The 15,896-nt window shown below is 35.8% G+C and overlaps 1 protein-coding gene across 1 annotated transcript; it reads left to right on the forward strand.

Annotated features, from left to right (window-relative positions):
* The first annotated feature begins 15,319 nt into the window (after positions 1-15,319).
* Positions 15,320-15,670, forward strand: LOC133873446 (glucan endo-1,3-beta-glucosidase-like). The gene has a single exon (XM_062311147.1). The coding sequence runs from the start codon at positions 15,320-15,322 to the stop codon at positions 15,668-15,670; it is 351 nt and encodes a 116-aa protein (XP_062167131.1).
* Positions 15,671-15,896: the final 226 nt, after the last annotated feature.

The raw sequence follows: 15,896 nt of genomic DNA on the forward strand, positions 1-15,896 counted from the left end.
TAATCGCTTTTAAAAGCAGTTTTAAGCGATTAGCTGTTATAAGCGGTTATAATCGCTTCGTTTGTACACCCCTACTCATTTATACACATGTTAAACATTGATGCTAACTTAGCTCTATTTAATATCTGATAGGCCCTTTTAAGAGGAATGGAATAAATTTATTGCATTCATCTTGGATAATAAGCTTTGAAAAGTTGGTCTATGAAGAGCTTTGGTTAGAAGACCTATGATTTGATGAGCAGACTTGACATGAAGAGTTTGGATGATGCCTTGCTCAAGTTTCTCTTGAAAAATGTGACAGTTGATTTCTATATGCTTTGTATGCTCATGAAACACCAGGTTGGCTACAATATGAAGATCAGCTTGACTGTTACAAAAGATCAAAGCTTCATGAGAATGAGGAAGCTGCAAGTCACGAAGTAATGCAAGAAGCCAAGTAAGCTCATAAGTGACAGCAGCCATGGAGCGGTACTCTGCCTCAACAGAGGACCTAGAAACAATGTGCTGTTTCTTTGATTTGCATGAAATCAAGGAATCCCCAAGGAAAACACAAAAACGGGTAACAGACTGACGATTGTGTCAGGGCAACCCGCCCAATCTAAATCACAGAAAGCCTTCAACCAAAGATCAGAATCACAAGGAAAGAGGAGACCCTGACCAGGAGAGGACTTTAAATACCGTAGCACCCGAGAGGTTCAATCCATGTGAGGCTTGTGGGGGGAGTCCATAAACTGGCTTAACATCTGAACTGAGAAGGAAAGATCAGGTCTAGTGATGGTTAAATAAACCAAACGACCAACTAGATGTCGATAGTTGGAAGGATCAGAAGTCAGTTCACCATCACTTCTAGACAACTTAATGTTGGGATCCATAGGAAAGAGGACTGGTGTAGCACCCAAAACACCAGAATCCTCCAAGATATCCAGGGCATATTTATGCTAAGAAACAACAATCCCTTTGTCACTACGAGCCACTTCCAAAATGAGGAAGTATTTTAACGGACCAAGATCCTTGAGACTGAAAACACTATTAAGAAACATAGTGAGGGCTGAAACCGTAGCAACATCATTACTTGCAATGACAATGTCATTGACATTGTTAGTATTTTATGTTGACTACATTCTGGATGACAAAAATACTTTATATAATGGTTGCTATTTAAACATGATTATTGGTCTTATTTAGAATTTTCAAGTTTTATGGACAGTGTTTATTTCAAGCCATGTGCCTTGTCACAAGTTTCTAGAAGATGTTCATGAAGATTCAATGCATAATTCCAAATCAGAACAGCTGGTTCCTGTGCAATCGTCCAGACGAGCCTTTGAAGTCGTTTGGACGCCACACAGTGTCTAGAAGCTTCAGTGTTGAAGACGTCCGAATGTCAGGGCAACACCGTCCGGACACTAGGTCAAGCTTCTCCAATTTCTACTCGGAGTTGGATTTCAGTCGACACTTATTTGGGAAGTTTCTGCAAGACGTCCAGACGGCGTGGCAACTTGTCTAGATGATGTCCAACATTCCAAAATATTCTGGGTTTCCTTTATGAGCGCGTAAAGGAGTTACAACGAAGATTGTCCGGACGCTCGGCCAAGCCGTCCGGACGTGGTCTTATTTTGAGAAGAATCGCGCTATTCTACAAAGACGATCGCAGAAGACCGTCCGGACAAGGCTATCTTTTGTCCGGATGCTCCATAGCCAGAGTCCGAATTTGTCTAAAATTAGGTTTTCTGAAGCCTATAAAAAGAGGGCTCTAGGCTTGTTATTTGTAAGAATTCAATATAGAATTTCATAGTGCTTAGAGAGGGTGTTTATGGAGAATTGAATATCTGCTAGCTTTCTAGCTGTTGCCGGGTTGTGCTACCATTGTTTGAGTGAAGTCTATCTTAGGGGTTGGCCCTAAGGCATAGGAATTTATCAAAGACCCCTTCAAGTAGGAGACTTGGTTGGGAAGCGGTCATGATGGGCTTCGTGTTATAGTTAAAGCTATGACTACTACAATAGTTTTTGTGAGTACGAGTGCTTTGTAACTTGCTTTGTCTTTGGATAGTGAATTTCCTGGGTTTGGCTGCCCCGAAGTGGTTTTTCTCTTCATAGAGTTTCCACTTCGTCAACAAATATATTGTCTCTTTTATTTTTCGCATTTAAGATATTTTGTTGCACACGAACACACACTTGGTTGTTTAGAAGTCATATTTTATTTTCAGACATAAACAAGTAATGCTATGAAAGAAGAACCTTGTGATCTAGTAAAAAGAGAATAGTTAGCCTTTGATTGAATAAAACCATGAGAAACCAAGGTAGAAGAAAACTAAGCAAACCATTGTCGAGATGCCTTCTTAAGGCCATGCAGAGATTTTTGCAGTTTACAAACTTTGTTAGCATCTGTGCTGTCAAAACTGAGGGGAAGTGTCATATAAATGTCTTCTTCCAAATCACCATGGAGAACGACATTATTGACATCAAGTTGATGCAAATGCCATTGCTTAGCTCCAGCAAAGGCAAGAAGACACCAAACAGTAGTAAGTTTTGCAACAGGAGAAAATGTGTCACAATAATCCAACCCTTCACATTGGGTATACCCTTTGGCTACTAACCTAGCCTTATAACGTTCAACTTTACCATTAGCCTTAAGTTTTGCCTTGTACACCCACTTACACCCACTAGGATGTTTGTTGGGAGGAAGTCAGTAATGAGCCAAGTGTTGTTGGTCTCAAGTGCACGGATTTCAGTAGCCATAGCTTCATGCCAGTGAGGAAATTTTACAGCTTGGTGAAAAAATTTAGGTTCAAAGTGAGAAGAAACAGACAAGCAAAAGTGTTTGTAAGAATTGGAAAGAGAATGGTAATCAAGAACAAAAGAAATATCATGTTGATTACTTGAAAATTGCCTTGTAGAACTTATTGGAATTGCAGGTTGAGTAGCTATATTGCAATGATAATTTTGTAAATATCCAAGTCTACTTCTAACTCGAGTAGACTTTTTAAGAGGTTTGGAAAGACTAGAATGTGTAATAGGAGCAGGGGAAGATGTATAAAGAGATGATTTAATAGGAAGAGGCTCAGATGAAATAGAAACATGAGGTGAAAATGAACTAGATGGATGATCAAGTATAGGAGTTGGAAGAACAAGACAACCATCAGAGTTAAATTTGGTGAAATTGGAAGCAAAAGGAAACACATTCTCATGAAAAATAACATCACGAGAGACAAAAACAGATTTAGAGACTAAATCAAACAACTTGTAACATTCAGAATTAGGAGGATACCCAATAAAAACACAAGGTTTAGCACGGGCATCAAATTTAGACCAGTTACGAGTAAGTGTAGAAGAGTAACATAGACAACCAAAAACACGTAAATGAAGGTAAGAAGGGATTTTGGAGAAAAGTAACTGGTAAGGAGATTTGTTAGAAAGATTTGGGGTGGGAATTCGATTAATAATATGGGTAGCAGTTAACACACAATCACCCCAGAATTGTAAAGGCAAATGAGATTGAAATCGCAAGGCATATGCAACATTAAGTAAATGTTAGTGTTTCCTCTCCACAACCGAGTTTTGTTGTGGAGTCTCAACACAACTAAGCTGATGACAGATTCCTTTAAAGGAGTAAAACTCGGTCATGGAAAATTCAGAACCATGATCAGAACGAATAACCTTAATATTGAGCTAAAACTAAGTTTTAATGAGTTGATAAAAGAGTTGAATTAAACCTCGAACTTGAGACTTAGATTATAACATATAAATCCAAATAAAACGACTAAAGTCATCGACTATAGTAAGAAAGTATGAACTGCCATTTATTGATGGAACCGAGAAAGGCCCCTAAATATCTACATGAATTAGTGCAAACACTGATGTGGAAACAGAAGTGCTTATTGGAAAACTAAGTCGACGTTGTCGAGCTAAAGGACAAACATCATTGGATTTACAAGGAATGGAGGAAATGAACTCATGCAACAAAGACATCCGTGATTAAGACAAATGTCCTAAACGAAAATGCCAAATGTCAAATGAAACATCTTTAACAGAACTGGAAACTAAAGCAGCAGTAAAAGGAGACAGAGACGAATTAAAGGTAGATGCCTTGGATAATTGCTGTAGATGGAATAAACCAGCATGCTCTCTACCTATTCCAATCGTCCTCCAAGTGTGCAAGTTCTAAATAAAATAGGAAACAGTAAGAAATATAAGGCAACAATTGATATTTCGGATCAATTTACTAGCATAAATTAAATTGAAAGAAAATGAAGGTACGTAAAGAACATTTGTAAGGATTAAATGTTCAGAAAGCTGAATAGTGCCAATGTGTGTAACCTCAGCAAAGTGACCATTAGGAAGTTTAACTTGGTGTGAAACAAGGGTAGTAATAGAAGTGAAGAGAGAAACAGAGCTAACCATATGATCAGTAGCTCCTATGTCTATTATCCAAGTATGGCGAAAAGATTGAATTTGGACCTGTGAATTACATGAAAACACAGAATACTTCTTATATAAAGGAAAATAAGTATAGGAAAAGGTTTTGAGGTTACCTGCCATATTTGAGAAAATATGGTCTTGTGAAGGAGCAGCATTGGCAGTGGAGGTACTGGCTGGAGAAGCAGTGGAAGATGAAATCTCATGCGGTTTGAGCAATGCAAGTAGCTGTTGGCATTGATCTTGAGTTATAGATAATTGCACCGGGTCATGAGGCTGAATGGTATTCTAAACCTGATGAGCAGAAAAATGAGGATTGGCATTGGCAGGAACAGAACCAGCAGGTCGTGGCTTATTGAACTTGTATCCAGGAGGATATCCATGTAACTTGTAACACTTATCAACAACATGGCCTATAAGACCATAGTGTGTACAAATCAACCATTCCTTGCGAAAATTAGCTTGCTTGGAAGGTCGAGCTGATGCAGAGGATTCAGTCTTGGACAACAAAGCAACTGTATCATGAGTTAAAAAAGAAAAGGCACACAATTCTCTTTGTCTCTCTTCTTGAATCACCAGAGAAAAGACTTTATTAATTGGAGGTAATGGATCAGCCAAGAGAATTTGACCTCGAATATTGGCAAAAGACTCATACAATCCCATGAGAAATTGGAATACATATTCTTGAGGGTGATTGTCAACAAGAACTTTAGATCCTCCTCAAGTACGGTAAGAAACCAGACGAAAACCCAACAATTCATCCCAAAGGCCCTTCAACTGAGTGTAGTATGCACTAACAAAATTAATTCCTTGTGTGAGTGCAGAAATTTTCGTTTGTAATTGAAAAATTCTAGGGCCATTGCTTTGTGAAAAACGCTATTATAAATCAGACCACATGGCAAATGCGGAATCAATAAAGATCACACTATTTGCTATTATGGTGGAAATAGAATTCAAAATCCACAATAAAACCATCGTGTTACACCTTACCCAAGCAAGAAAGGAAGGGTTAGTAAGAGACGGTTTAAGAATAGTACCTGATAATAGCTTAAAAGTGCATATTTTCTTTATTAAAATAAGCATTATTATACTATGGTTTATTTTAATTCCTATATTTTAGATTCAATTAAGGAAAAGTGTTGAATTATTAATCTTGAGCATAAAAAAAATTCTAATGCAGGAAGGGAAAGAAGCGTGGAAGACCAAAGAAATAAAGAAGAAATTCATGGGCCCACATAGAAGAAAACAAAACATGAGCAAAAATAGAAGAATTGAAGCCCAGCAGCCCAGCCTTGCATGAAATAAAAATATTAGGGTTTTCTTTACCCTTTACAAAAGGGGGGTTACAGAGAAGAAAAGGAGGAGCCGCCGGAGAGAGAAAAATAAAGGGAGGAGGAGAAGGAAGAATAGAGGGCTTTTGTACAAGGGATTTGTCCATAATATTCAAGTTCTTTCTTTTTCATGTTTTTTTATTTGTACTTCGTTACGTATTTTAATACTACGAGTGGCTAAATCTCTAGCTAAGGCTAGGGCTGAAGCCTAGTATTTTTTTTTTTTTTTTGTGTGTGTGTGTGTGTGTGTGTGTGTGTTCTTGAGACTATTTTATTTGTTGTTCTTTATAGATTAATGATTGAATAATGTGAATGATTATTTGGAAGTAATTTCATGTGACAAGTTTATTTTGATTCATTATGATTTTTGTTTATAGCAAATGCTTACTTTGTTTGATTTATTATAATTCGAAAATATATTGAATGCTTAATTTATTGTAACATGTTATTAAAATAAAATTTTTATTAACCCAGGTTCATTCTATATTTTATTTTTCCTTGTACTTAATTGTTTTATCTTCCAACTAGAAGAGTTGATTTTCTACCTAGTTGAGAAAAAAGAAAATATACGTCTCAAGAATATGTAATAGATTGTTAGGTAGATCCCTGAAACCTTAGTGTTTTCCATTAATTTTTCCAAATCTCAATTTTATTAATTTTGTTTAGTTAATTTAATTTTAGTTTATCATCTCTCCATTGCTCCACTTTTTAGTGGAAAAACAACTCAAATTTACTTTTCTGTACGATAATAGGAATTTTACTTAGTGTCTACCATTTCCTGTGGATCAACCTCGTACTTACCGATAATTATTAGTTGCGAAAGTCTACATTTGGGTTTGCACCCTTTTTGGTACAACAAGTTTTTGATGCCGTTGCCGGAGAATTGCACTTAAGACATTGAGTTTAATTATTATTATTATTATTATTATTTTTTATTTTAAAAAAAATGATTTTTTTTTTCCCTTGACAGGTACCAAATCTCAAATCATTACAGTTGAGGATTTCAAGGGAGTTAATTTCTGGAAAATTGCGAAACCATCATAAACTCTTTAGGTGATATTGTTCTACTTTGTAGTTTTTTTTTTTTTTTTTTTTTTTTTTTGTGTGTGTGTGTGTGTGTGTGTATGAGCGTTTGGCAACGTGATTATACAAAAAATGCTTTGTAAGGTAGAATCAGATATTTTTCCTATAGAGTTGCATAATTCTGTGTCAGAATTTTTTAACGACTCTATAAGTATGACTGATGATGAAGGGAGTACCCATAAGGATGAATTCGAAAACTACGTTGACCAACCTGTCAAAAGCCTTAGAGACTATTTGCAACTCACTAGGACAAGTACCCTTTCCTACTTGGCTGTCCCCGCCAATACAGGAAATTTTGACATTAAACCTGGGGTAGTCCAATTGCTGCCTAAGTTTTGTGGGCTTGATTATGAAAACCCTTACATGCATCTTAAGGAATTCGATATGGTTTGTGCTATGCATCTTAGTAACCTTGATGATGTTGTTAAGCTGATATTGTTCCTGTTTTCTTTGACTGAGAAAGCCAGATCTTGGCTACACTCCCTAAGGCCTAGAATAATAGGGACATGGCAAGAGATGACTAGAGAATTTCTGAAAAAAGTTTTTTCCCAACTCACAAGACCAATACATTGAGAAGGAGCATCATGAACTTTGTCATGAAAGAAAATGAAACCTTCCAATGTTGGGAAAGGTTTAAATAACTTTTACTCTCATGCCCACATCATGAGTATGAAACATGGCGGGTGATAAGTTTGTTTGTTTGTTTTTTTTTTTTTTTTTTTTTTTTTTTTTTAATGATGGTTTGTCTTTCAACATGAGGCAATTTGTGAAAATGATGTGTACTGGTGAGTTTATGAGCAAAGCACCTGATGAGGCTTGGGATTACTTTGATCTTTTAGCCGAAAATGCCTAAGTTTGGGATACCACAGAGATGACTGATAAGGCAAAACCTGAACCCAGTTCTAGAGGAGATTTATATCACATTAAAGCATATGAGGATATGAGTGCTCATATTGCTACTTTGACTAGGAAGGTGGAGGCCATAGAGCTGAGCAAAGTGGGTGTGTCTGAGATTCCCACACCAATTGAGAGTAGTTGCGAGATTTGCGAGGCTAATGTACATTTGACCAAGGATTGTCCCACAATCCCTGCTTTCAAAGAGGTGTTGCATGAACAAGTTAGTGCGGCCAATGCATATCAAAGACCGTTTAGTTCACCCTACTCTGAGACATATAATCCTAATTGGCGGAATCACCTGAATTTTAGTTGGAGAAATGATCAATCTGCTAATGAACCTCAAAGATCTTCTTCTCATGCTCCTTATGTGCCACCACATAAGAAGACCTTGAAGGAAACATTGCAAACTTTCCTACAAAGCCAAACTCAAATCAACCAAAATAGCAGGCAAGATATTCAAAAGTTGAAAAACTCGGTTGATAGAGTTGAGTCTAAGTTGAATGTGAGAGAGAAAGGAAAGTTTCCAGCCCAACCTAAACCTAACCCAAGGACTCAAGTTGGGGTACATGAAGTCAGAAACACTCAAGTGGAACATGCTAAGTTTGTCACTATCTTTATACATTCTTTCCTCAACATCCTCAACCTCACAAGATTTGGCTTTCTCAATCAAAGAAAATGGGAACAATAACAGCTTAACAACATCATCAAGTTTACTAAGATGCATAGCACAAACCCTATCGAATTCCTTGAGATGCATGTAAGGGTTTTCAGAATCAAGTCCACGAAACTTAGGCATCAATTGGACTACCCCAGGTTTAATTTCAAAATTTCCTGTATTGGCGGGGACAGCCACATAGGAAGGGGTGCTTGTTCTAGTGAGCTACAAATAGTCTCTAAGGCTTTTGATAGGTTGGTCAACTTGGTTTTCGAATTCATCCCCATAGGTACTTCCTTCATCATCAGCCATACTTATAGAGTCGTTAAAAAATTCTGACACAAAATTATTCAACTCTATAGGAAAAATATTTGATTCTACCTTACAAAGCCTTTCTGTATAATCACGTTGCCAAACGCTCATACACAAAAAAAAAAAATGCTACAAAGTAGAACAATATCACCTGAAAGAGTTTATGATGGTTTCGCAATTTTTTAGAAATTAACACTCCCTTGAAATCTTCAGCTGTAATGATTTGAGATTTGGTACCTGTCAAGGAAAAAAAAAAATCATTTTTTTAAATAATAATAATAATTAAACTTAGTGTCTTAAATGCAATTTCCCTACAACGGTGCCAAAAACTTGTTGTATTGAAAAGGGTGCAAATTCAACTGTAGGCTTTCGCAAGTAATAATTCTAGGTAAGTACGAGGTTGATCCATAGGGAATGGTCGGCCCTAAGTAAATTTCCTATCATCGTACAGAAAAGTAAATTTGAGTTGTTTTTCCACTAAAATGTGGAGCAATGAAGAGATGATAAACTAAAATTAAGTTAACTAAACAAAATTAATAAAATTGAGTTTTGGAAAAATTGATGGAAAACACTAAAGCTTTAGGGATCCACCTGGCAATCTATTACATATTCTTGAGACATATATTTTCTTCTTTCTCAACTAGGTAGAGAATCAACACTTCTAATTGGAAGATAAAACAATTATGCACAAGGAAAAATAAAATATAGAATGAACTTGGGTTGATAAAAATTTGATTTTAATAACATGTTACAATAAATTAAGCATTCAATATATTTTCGAATCATAACAAATCAAACAAACTAAGCATTTGCAATAAACAAAAATCATAATGAATCAAAATAAACTTGTCACATGAAATTATTTCCAAATAAAAATCATTCACATTATTCAATCATTAATCTATAAAGAACAACAAATAAAATAGTCTCAAGAACACATAAAAAAAAAAAAAATACTAGGCTTCACCCCTAGTCTTAGCTAGAGATTTAGTCACTCATAGTATTAAAATACATAACAAAGTACAAATGAAAAGACATGAAAAAGAAAGAACTTGAATATTAGGGACAAATCCCCTTTACAAAAGCCCTCTATTCTTCTTCTCCTCTCTTTATTTTTCTCTCTGCGTCGGCTTTTCATTTTCTTCTCTGTAGCCCCCCTTTTATAAAGGGTAAAAAAAATCCTAATATTTTTATTTCACGCAAGGCTAGGCTGCTGGGCTTCACTTCTTCTATTTTTGCTCATGCTTTGTTTTCTTCTATGTGGACCCATGAATTTCTTCCTTATTTCTTTGGTCTTCCACGCTTCTTTCCCTTCTTGCATTAGAATTTTTTTTTTTTTTTGGGTAAATGTATAATAAATCCCTGAGTTAACGCACGATTTGAAAATGCTCCCTAACTTTTTTATTTTCAACATTGACTCCTTAACTTTTTTGCGTTTTTGAATTGGGCCCTTCAGTCACTTTTCCATCCAATTTTGCAAACTTTGTTAGTGCCACGTGTCCATTTCCGCCACATTACCTTAAAAAATTATATTTTTAATAAATTTATTTTAAAAAAAATTAAATAATAATAATAATAATAATAAAAAGGGTGTTGGGGTTGGCCCAAAAGCCACCCCTGGCCCCTGGGGGTGGCTTTTGGGCCACCCCTAGATGGACGTTGATAAGAACTAATCAAAGAAATTAAATGACTAATGCTAGAAGGAAGACCTATGTTATATATTTTTGTGTTATTTTAAAATTGATGTGACTTTTAAAATTATAATTTGATTTGTGATAAATGATTGTTGAATTTTGATTAAATTATAATTTTAAAAGGCATTTCAATTCCGTAATGGACAATAAATGTGAAAAATTGTCTACTTGCAAGAATAAATTTTGTGTACATTGTCTGTCAATTTCTCTTTCTCTTTCTCACATGTACTATCCATAACGCTAATAATGACAAAATTGTTAGAAATTTATATCCGAGATTTTGAGAAACCCCTGCCAAGGCTACCAATTGAATATCGGATGACTGGATGTCTGGATGAGAGCCGGTGTCGACATTTCTCAACAAAAGTTTTCGAAATTGACGCCAACCATTATCCACATTAACTGAAGATGAGCTCATGATGTGCTCATTCTTATTCTGCTTCAGTGTTACACATAATTCTGATTTCTGACATACTTCAACGTAATTACAATAATATCCCTGAGCCTCCACAGATTTGACCGCAGTTTTCTGATGTCCTCCTGTCCGTCCAAGTCCGCAATTACCTAACTTGGTTATTTTTTGTGAAAAGTATGCTCTTTTTCAAGTGCTCAGTCGTAATTCGATGTAGTTATATTAGGACATTCGATAGGCCAAAGTATTAATACTAATAAGATTAATGATTTTAATTTCAAAGATTGAACTTTTATTTTAGCACATACCCAACTACTTAAGAATTTATTTGAGGTCACTGAGATACTACTAACGATAGGTAGTTTACTTGTTTAAATAACACAAAAATAAGCTATACAAACGAGCTATGTTAAGGTATTAAAACTTTTAAAGTTTTTTTTTTTTTTTTTTATAAAATTCAGAAATGAAAAATTATTAAAAAAAATCCGACTTCTTACTTTAAATAACTATTAGCTGACTTGGCATTTATAAACTATTATTTATTTTATTAATTATGGACCGTCACAAAAAAATTATAGTCTATTGAGAATTAAAAGAACAGAATATTTTAGTAACTTACCATTTACATCTATATTTCTTTAATTAAGCCCTTGCCTTTGTTCCAAAAAAAATTAAGCCCTTGCCTATTGATAAGCGTTGATATTTCAATGCAAAAAAAGGTCGAAAGTGAAGTAAAAATGGCTACTTTTATGGAAGCAATTTTGATATTGACGAATGTAATTCTTAGGAAGAGCATATATGTATATCAGGAATTCGTTGTCTTGTTGATGGACTTCTTTCCAGTTTTGGTGTCGGCAATCCGATTGTCCCGTTTCATTTTCACTCATACTACCTCCGTTTCAGGCATGTACTCCTATTCTCCCATGTCATCAACAGTGGCCTTTCATGATCGGTAGTCCTACAAAATTCACGGTGAAGTGAAGTGTTGGCTTGTCTTTCTGTTTTGCTGTGCCGTGAGTTTTTACTTTCTTTGAATACCATGATTTCCAATTTAATGTGTAATTAATTAATAAACCCGGAGACCATTCATTTCTGATGAATCTGATCATTTCGCTTGGAGTAATTTTTTGAGGATTAATTTGAGTGTTATGTACATTTGCGCTTCATGCATGATTCTTCCCTAAACGTGATAACTGTTCCTCATCAAATTCCTGTGATGCAGTCATGCAAATGAGTGAAGCTTGTTTCTGGCTATAATATTTGGTATTTTGATTCTAATCTTATAATCAAATCTACATGATATTGGCTGATCTGATTATTAATTAAATGATTTTGGGGATCAGTTGAATCAATCGCTCCATCGGACCCTTTTGTCTTTTGCGTGTAGTGAAATTGCATGCTCACCAGTAGTACTCCATTTGTCTCATGTAGTAATCATGAAATTTCATTCTATCAACATCTTCTGTGTTTCTTTCCAAGATCGATCACACTTTTACTCAAGTCACGTTATTCTACCACATTTCCCATTTATAATTGAAACTTGAAACTATTGTGCACATCAAAGTTTCAATAAACAATAAGCGGATTAACTTCGTGGAATACAAAATGTTCAAAGCATATATAATTACTGACTAAAATGTGTTTACTGGGTAATATGAGATGTTGGAGTAAATTAAAGTGGTTTGAAGAGAGGGAGCTAAGCAGGTAAGAGGAGGGTGGAAATTGTGTTATGTTTTTTGTGAATATGATTTTTTATTCATGTTAAATGTGGTTTTTGGTTGACTTGCATATATATTATGATGAGGTAACGGAAATTACACTAAAAATAGACATTCAACTATTTCTTTTTTGACTACCCGACATTTAACCACATGCTTATATGCGAATCATATATGCTAGTTGCAGTGATCCAAATGGGACGGGCATTCAACAAAAAGAATGTCTACTATTGGTGTGTTACTTGCTTGGCTGGTATTTTTAAATTCCAACTACTATACTCTAAAGTCTAATTGCCCATCAAGTATCTCTAATATAAATATTAGTATATTTTGTTACTTGTTTGAGCTTTTTGATTGGTTGATTATGTGTAATTTGATGTCGTTATGTGGTGTTCCATGTTCAACCAGGCTTTGCAAATTTGGCATATATATGGCTCGAGGTTGATGCCTAAATTGCATTCTTTTTTTCTCTGTCAGGTATTTTCTGTCAGGTTTTAGGGTTTACGATGTTGTGGATTAAAATTGATGATCTTGATAATTTGAACAGTGTGATAAAATTAAGATTTTTTTTTGAATTGTTTAACTTGGGTCTAAATCAGAATTTTCGACATTAATTGACTTTTGCTGTAGACTCTCGCTTGCTGTAGTAAAAATACGGTTGTTGGGAACCATCTTGGTTTTTTTCTTGTTTTCTTTTGGTTGGTTCTTTAAAGTCTTATCGTTTATCATTTAAAAAGTCAAGAAGAATTCTTCTCCACCCCAGAGAAACATTATCTTGTAACTTAACTTGCAAGAATAAATTGTACAAATGGGGTGGGACTAGAAATATATACAATTTGTATTGGACAGTACGTATTGATGATCACTTCAAATAATTAATGTACCATATTTTCAGGGAGTGACCATTTGATTAAAGACATGAAAGAGTTACTCTTGATGAATCTGAAGCCATGCCCAAGGCAGGAATATTACATGCAGGAATCAATGTTCATTGTTGAATAAGTGCAATTACAAGTGCACGGGGGCAACTTATCATGCATGCTTTACTTGTAGCACGTCATGCGTGGCACATCATGAGTGGCGATATAATAAACTCTCAACAGCCAACCAGAAACTTCAATGATTATAGATCGATGTAGATTCACTGTGAAAGAAGGAAAAAAAAAAAATACCTCAATAATCATAGATCAATGTAGATTCACCGTGAAAGGAAATAAAAAAGAAGAAGACACATTTGGGATGAATTGCAGAGTCAGGGTTTGTATTCATGACCTTTAACTATGACAACATATTAAAAAATTATTTATCTCCAAAGCTTAAGCTAATAAAAATAAATAAATTTAATTATTTAATTAATATTCTAACAGTTTCTCATGCATGCAAGTAACATTCATTGTTTGAAGTTTGCACCAATATTGTTTGCTTATGCAACATTCTTGGTTATGAGATAAGAGTAATAATGCTATACCTAACATGACAGGTCTTAGTAGTCATTGGATATATAATTTTATTTTATTATTATTATTATTTTTTAACAATGACTGATCCAATAGTTACTACAACCTACCTAGGAGTGCATGTGGTCCAAAGAAAATACCTGCCCCCCCCCCCCCCCCCCCAACAAAAACTTTATTTTTGGTGCAAGTGCGAGATACTGAAATATTTATGCCATTTATTGTTTGCTAACAATATACTACTAAGTTAAATAAACATAATGGAGATGCATGTAGTTCACTAAAAATAAATAAATTTTATAATGCAGTGTTTCATTTGATCTTAATTTCCTTTGAAATATTTTGTTTTTGCTTTACCTGAAATTTGTGATAATACTGATATTAATTTGGGAAAAAATTGTATCATTAGTCCTTGTGGTTAGTCTAAATTACAAATCGCTCACTGTGATAACAAAAATTAATTTAGAGATCCCAATAGTTGGCTTAATTTACAAATGATTCCCTCAAGTTAAATTTCGTTAAAAATTTTGACAGATTTTGTTAGCGCCACGTTAACGTTAATAAGATGGCACCATGTGTTGATCTTAATAAAAAAGTATTAAATATAGTAAATATATAAGGGATGGCTGCTCAACCGGCAGCCACCCCTTTTTCTCTTTTCATTTTTTTTTTAAATTTTATATATATATATATATATATATATATATATATATATATATATATTTATTAAGATCAACACGTGTCACCATCTTATTAGCGCTAGGCCTGTACAAACGGGGTGGTTATAACCACCATGTAACCGCTTTTGAAGCCGGTTATAAAAAATCACTAACCGCCTACCCTTATATATATAAAACAAGAGAATACATTCAATAAGGATGGTCTATAAATCCCATAATTTACAGCAACCAATTAGAATTAGACAAATCATAAAAACTTAAAAAAATACAACAAACATCAAAACATCTGATCCTATGAAACAAATTAAACACCCATCTTGCCCCTCTCTCTCTCTCTCTCTCTCTCTCTCTCTCTCTCTCTCTCTCTCTCTCTCTCTATCCTCTTCTTCGTTCTTCAGCTCCTTCCATCCTTCCTTCCTTCTCGGATGGGGTTGCTATCAGTGAATGCAAGAAAAGCAGAATAGGTACCGTTGAAGGCCTTGGCGATCGAGCGGCATCCAAGTCTGGCGCAGGGAGCACCGGCAACCCGTGGATCCAAACCCGGTCTGAATGCCCACAAACCCCATCACCTTGTGCCACTTCGGATCCCCACCAATCCCGTTCGCATTCCCATCCCCAACACATCTCTCCCGCACCACCGGAATCCGCTGGGTTTCAGCGAGTACATAGTATGGCCGGGCATTCCATGCAACGCCGGTGTACCGGCACTGTTCGCAACCGGCTTTGCGCTAAAAAAGGGCGAGCCCAAGACCATCACTCCACCGACCTCCGATCCTGGCGCGGTCGCATTTGGGGCCGAACCCACTGCTCCCAAGACTTCACGGGCAAGTTCTCTTGCGTCACAGGTGATTGCGGCTCCGGAAAAATCGAGTGCTCAGGGAATAGCGGCGCGCTGCCAGCGACCTTGGCCAAGTTCATGCTCAACGGCGCTGGTGGGTTCGACTTTTTCGCTATCAGCTTGGTCGACGGGTACAACCTCCCTATGATGGTCACGCCTCAGGGTGGGACTGGTCAAAATTAAAATGGTGTTTGTTGTGGTCTTCTTTGTAGGCGACATTGTTGTTGAAGGCCTTCGGGCTGGATTTGTGCGGTGGTTATCAGTTGGGTGTGTGAGTGTTTGGGTGGTCGTTCTTTAGGCCGTGCAAAGGACTGTCCATTGTTTTGTGTTATTGGTTGTGACATGGTGGTGAGTTTGGGTGCCGGCAGCACAGTAGGGTGGGGTGATAGGAGGTTGTGGTTTTTTTAGA

Source organism: Alnus glutinosa, chromosome 7 (assembly GCF_958979055.1).
Source record: "Alnus glutinosa chromosome 7, dhAlnGlut1.1, whole genome shotgun sequence".
NCBI lineage: Eukaryota > Viridiplantae > Streptophyta > Magnoliopsida > Fagales > Betulaceae > Alnus > Alnus glutinosa.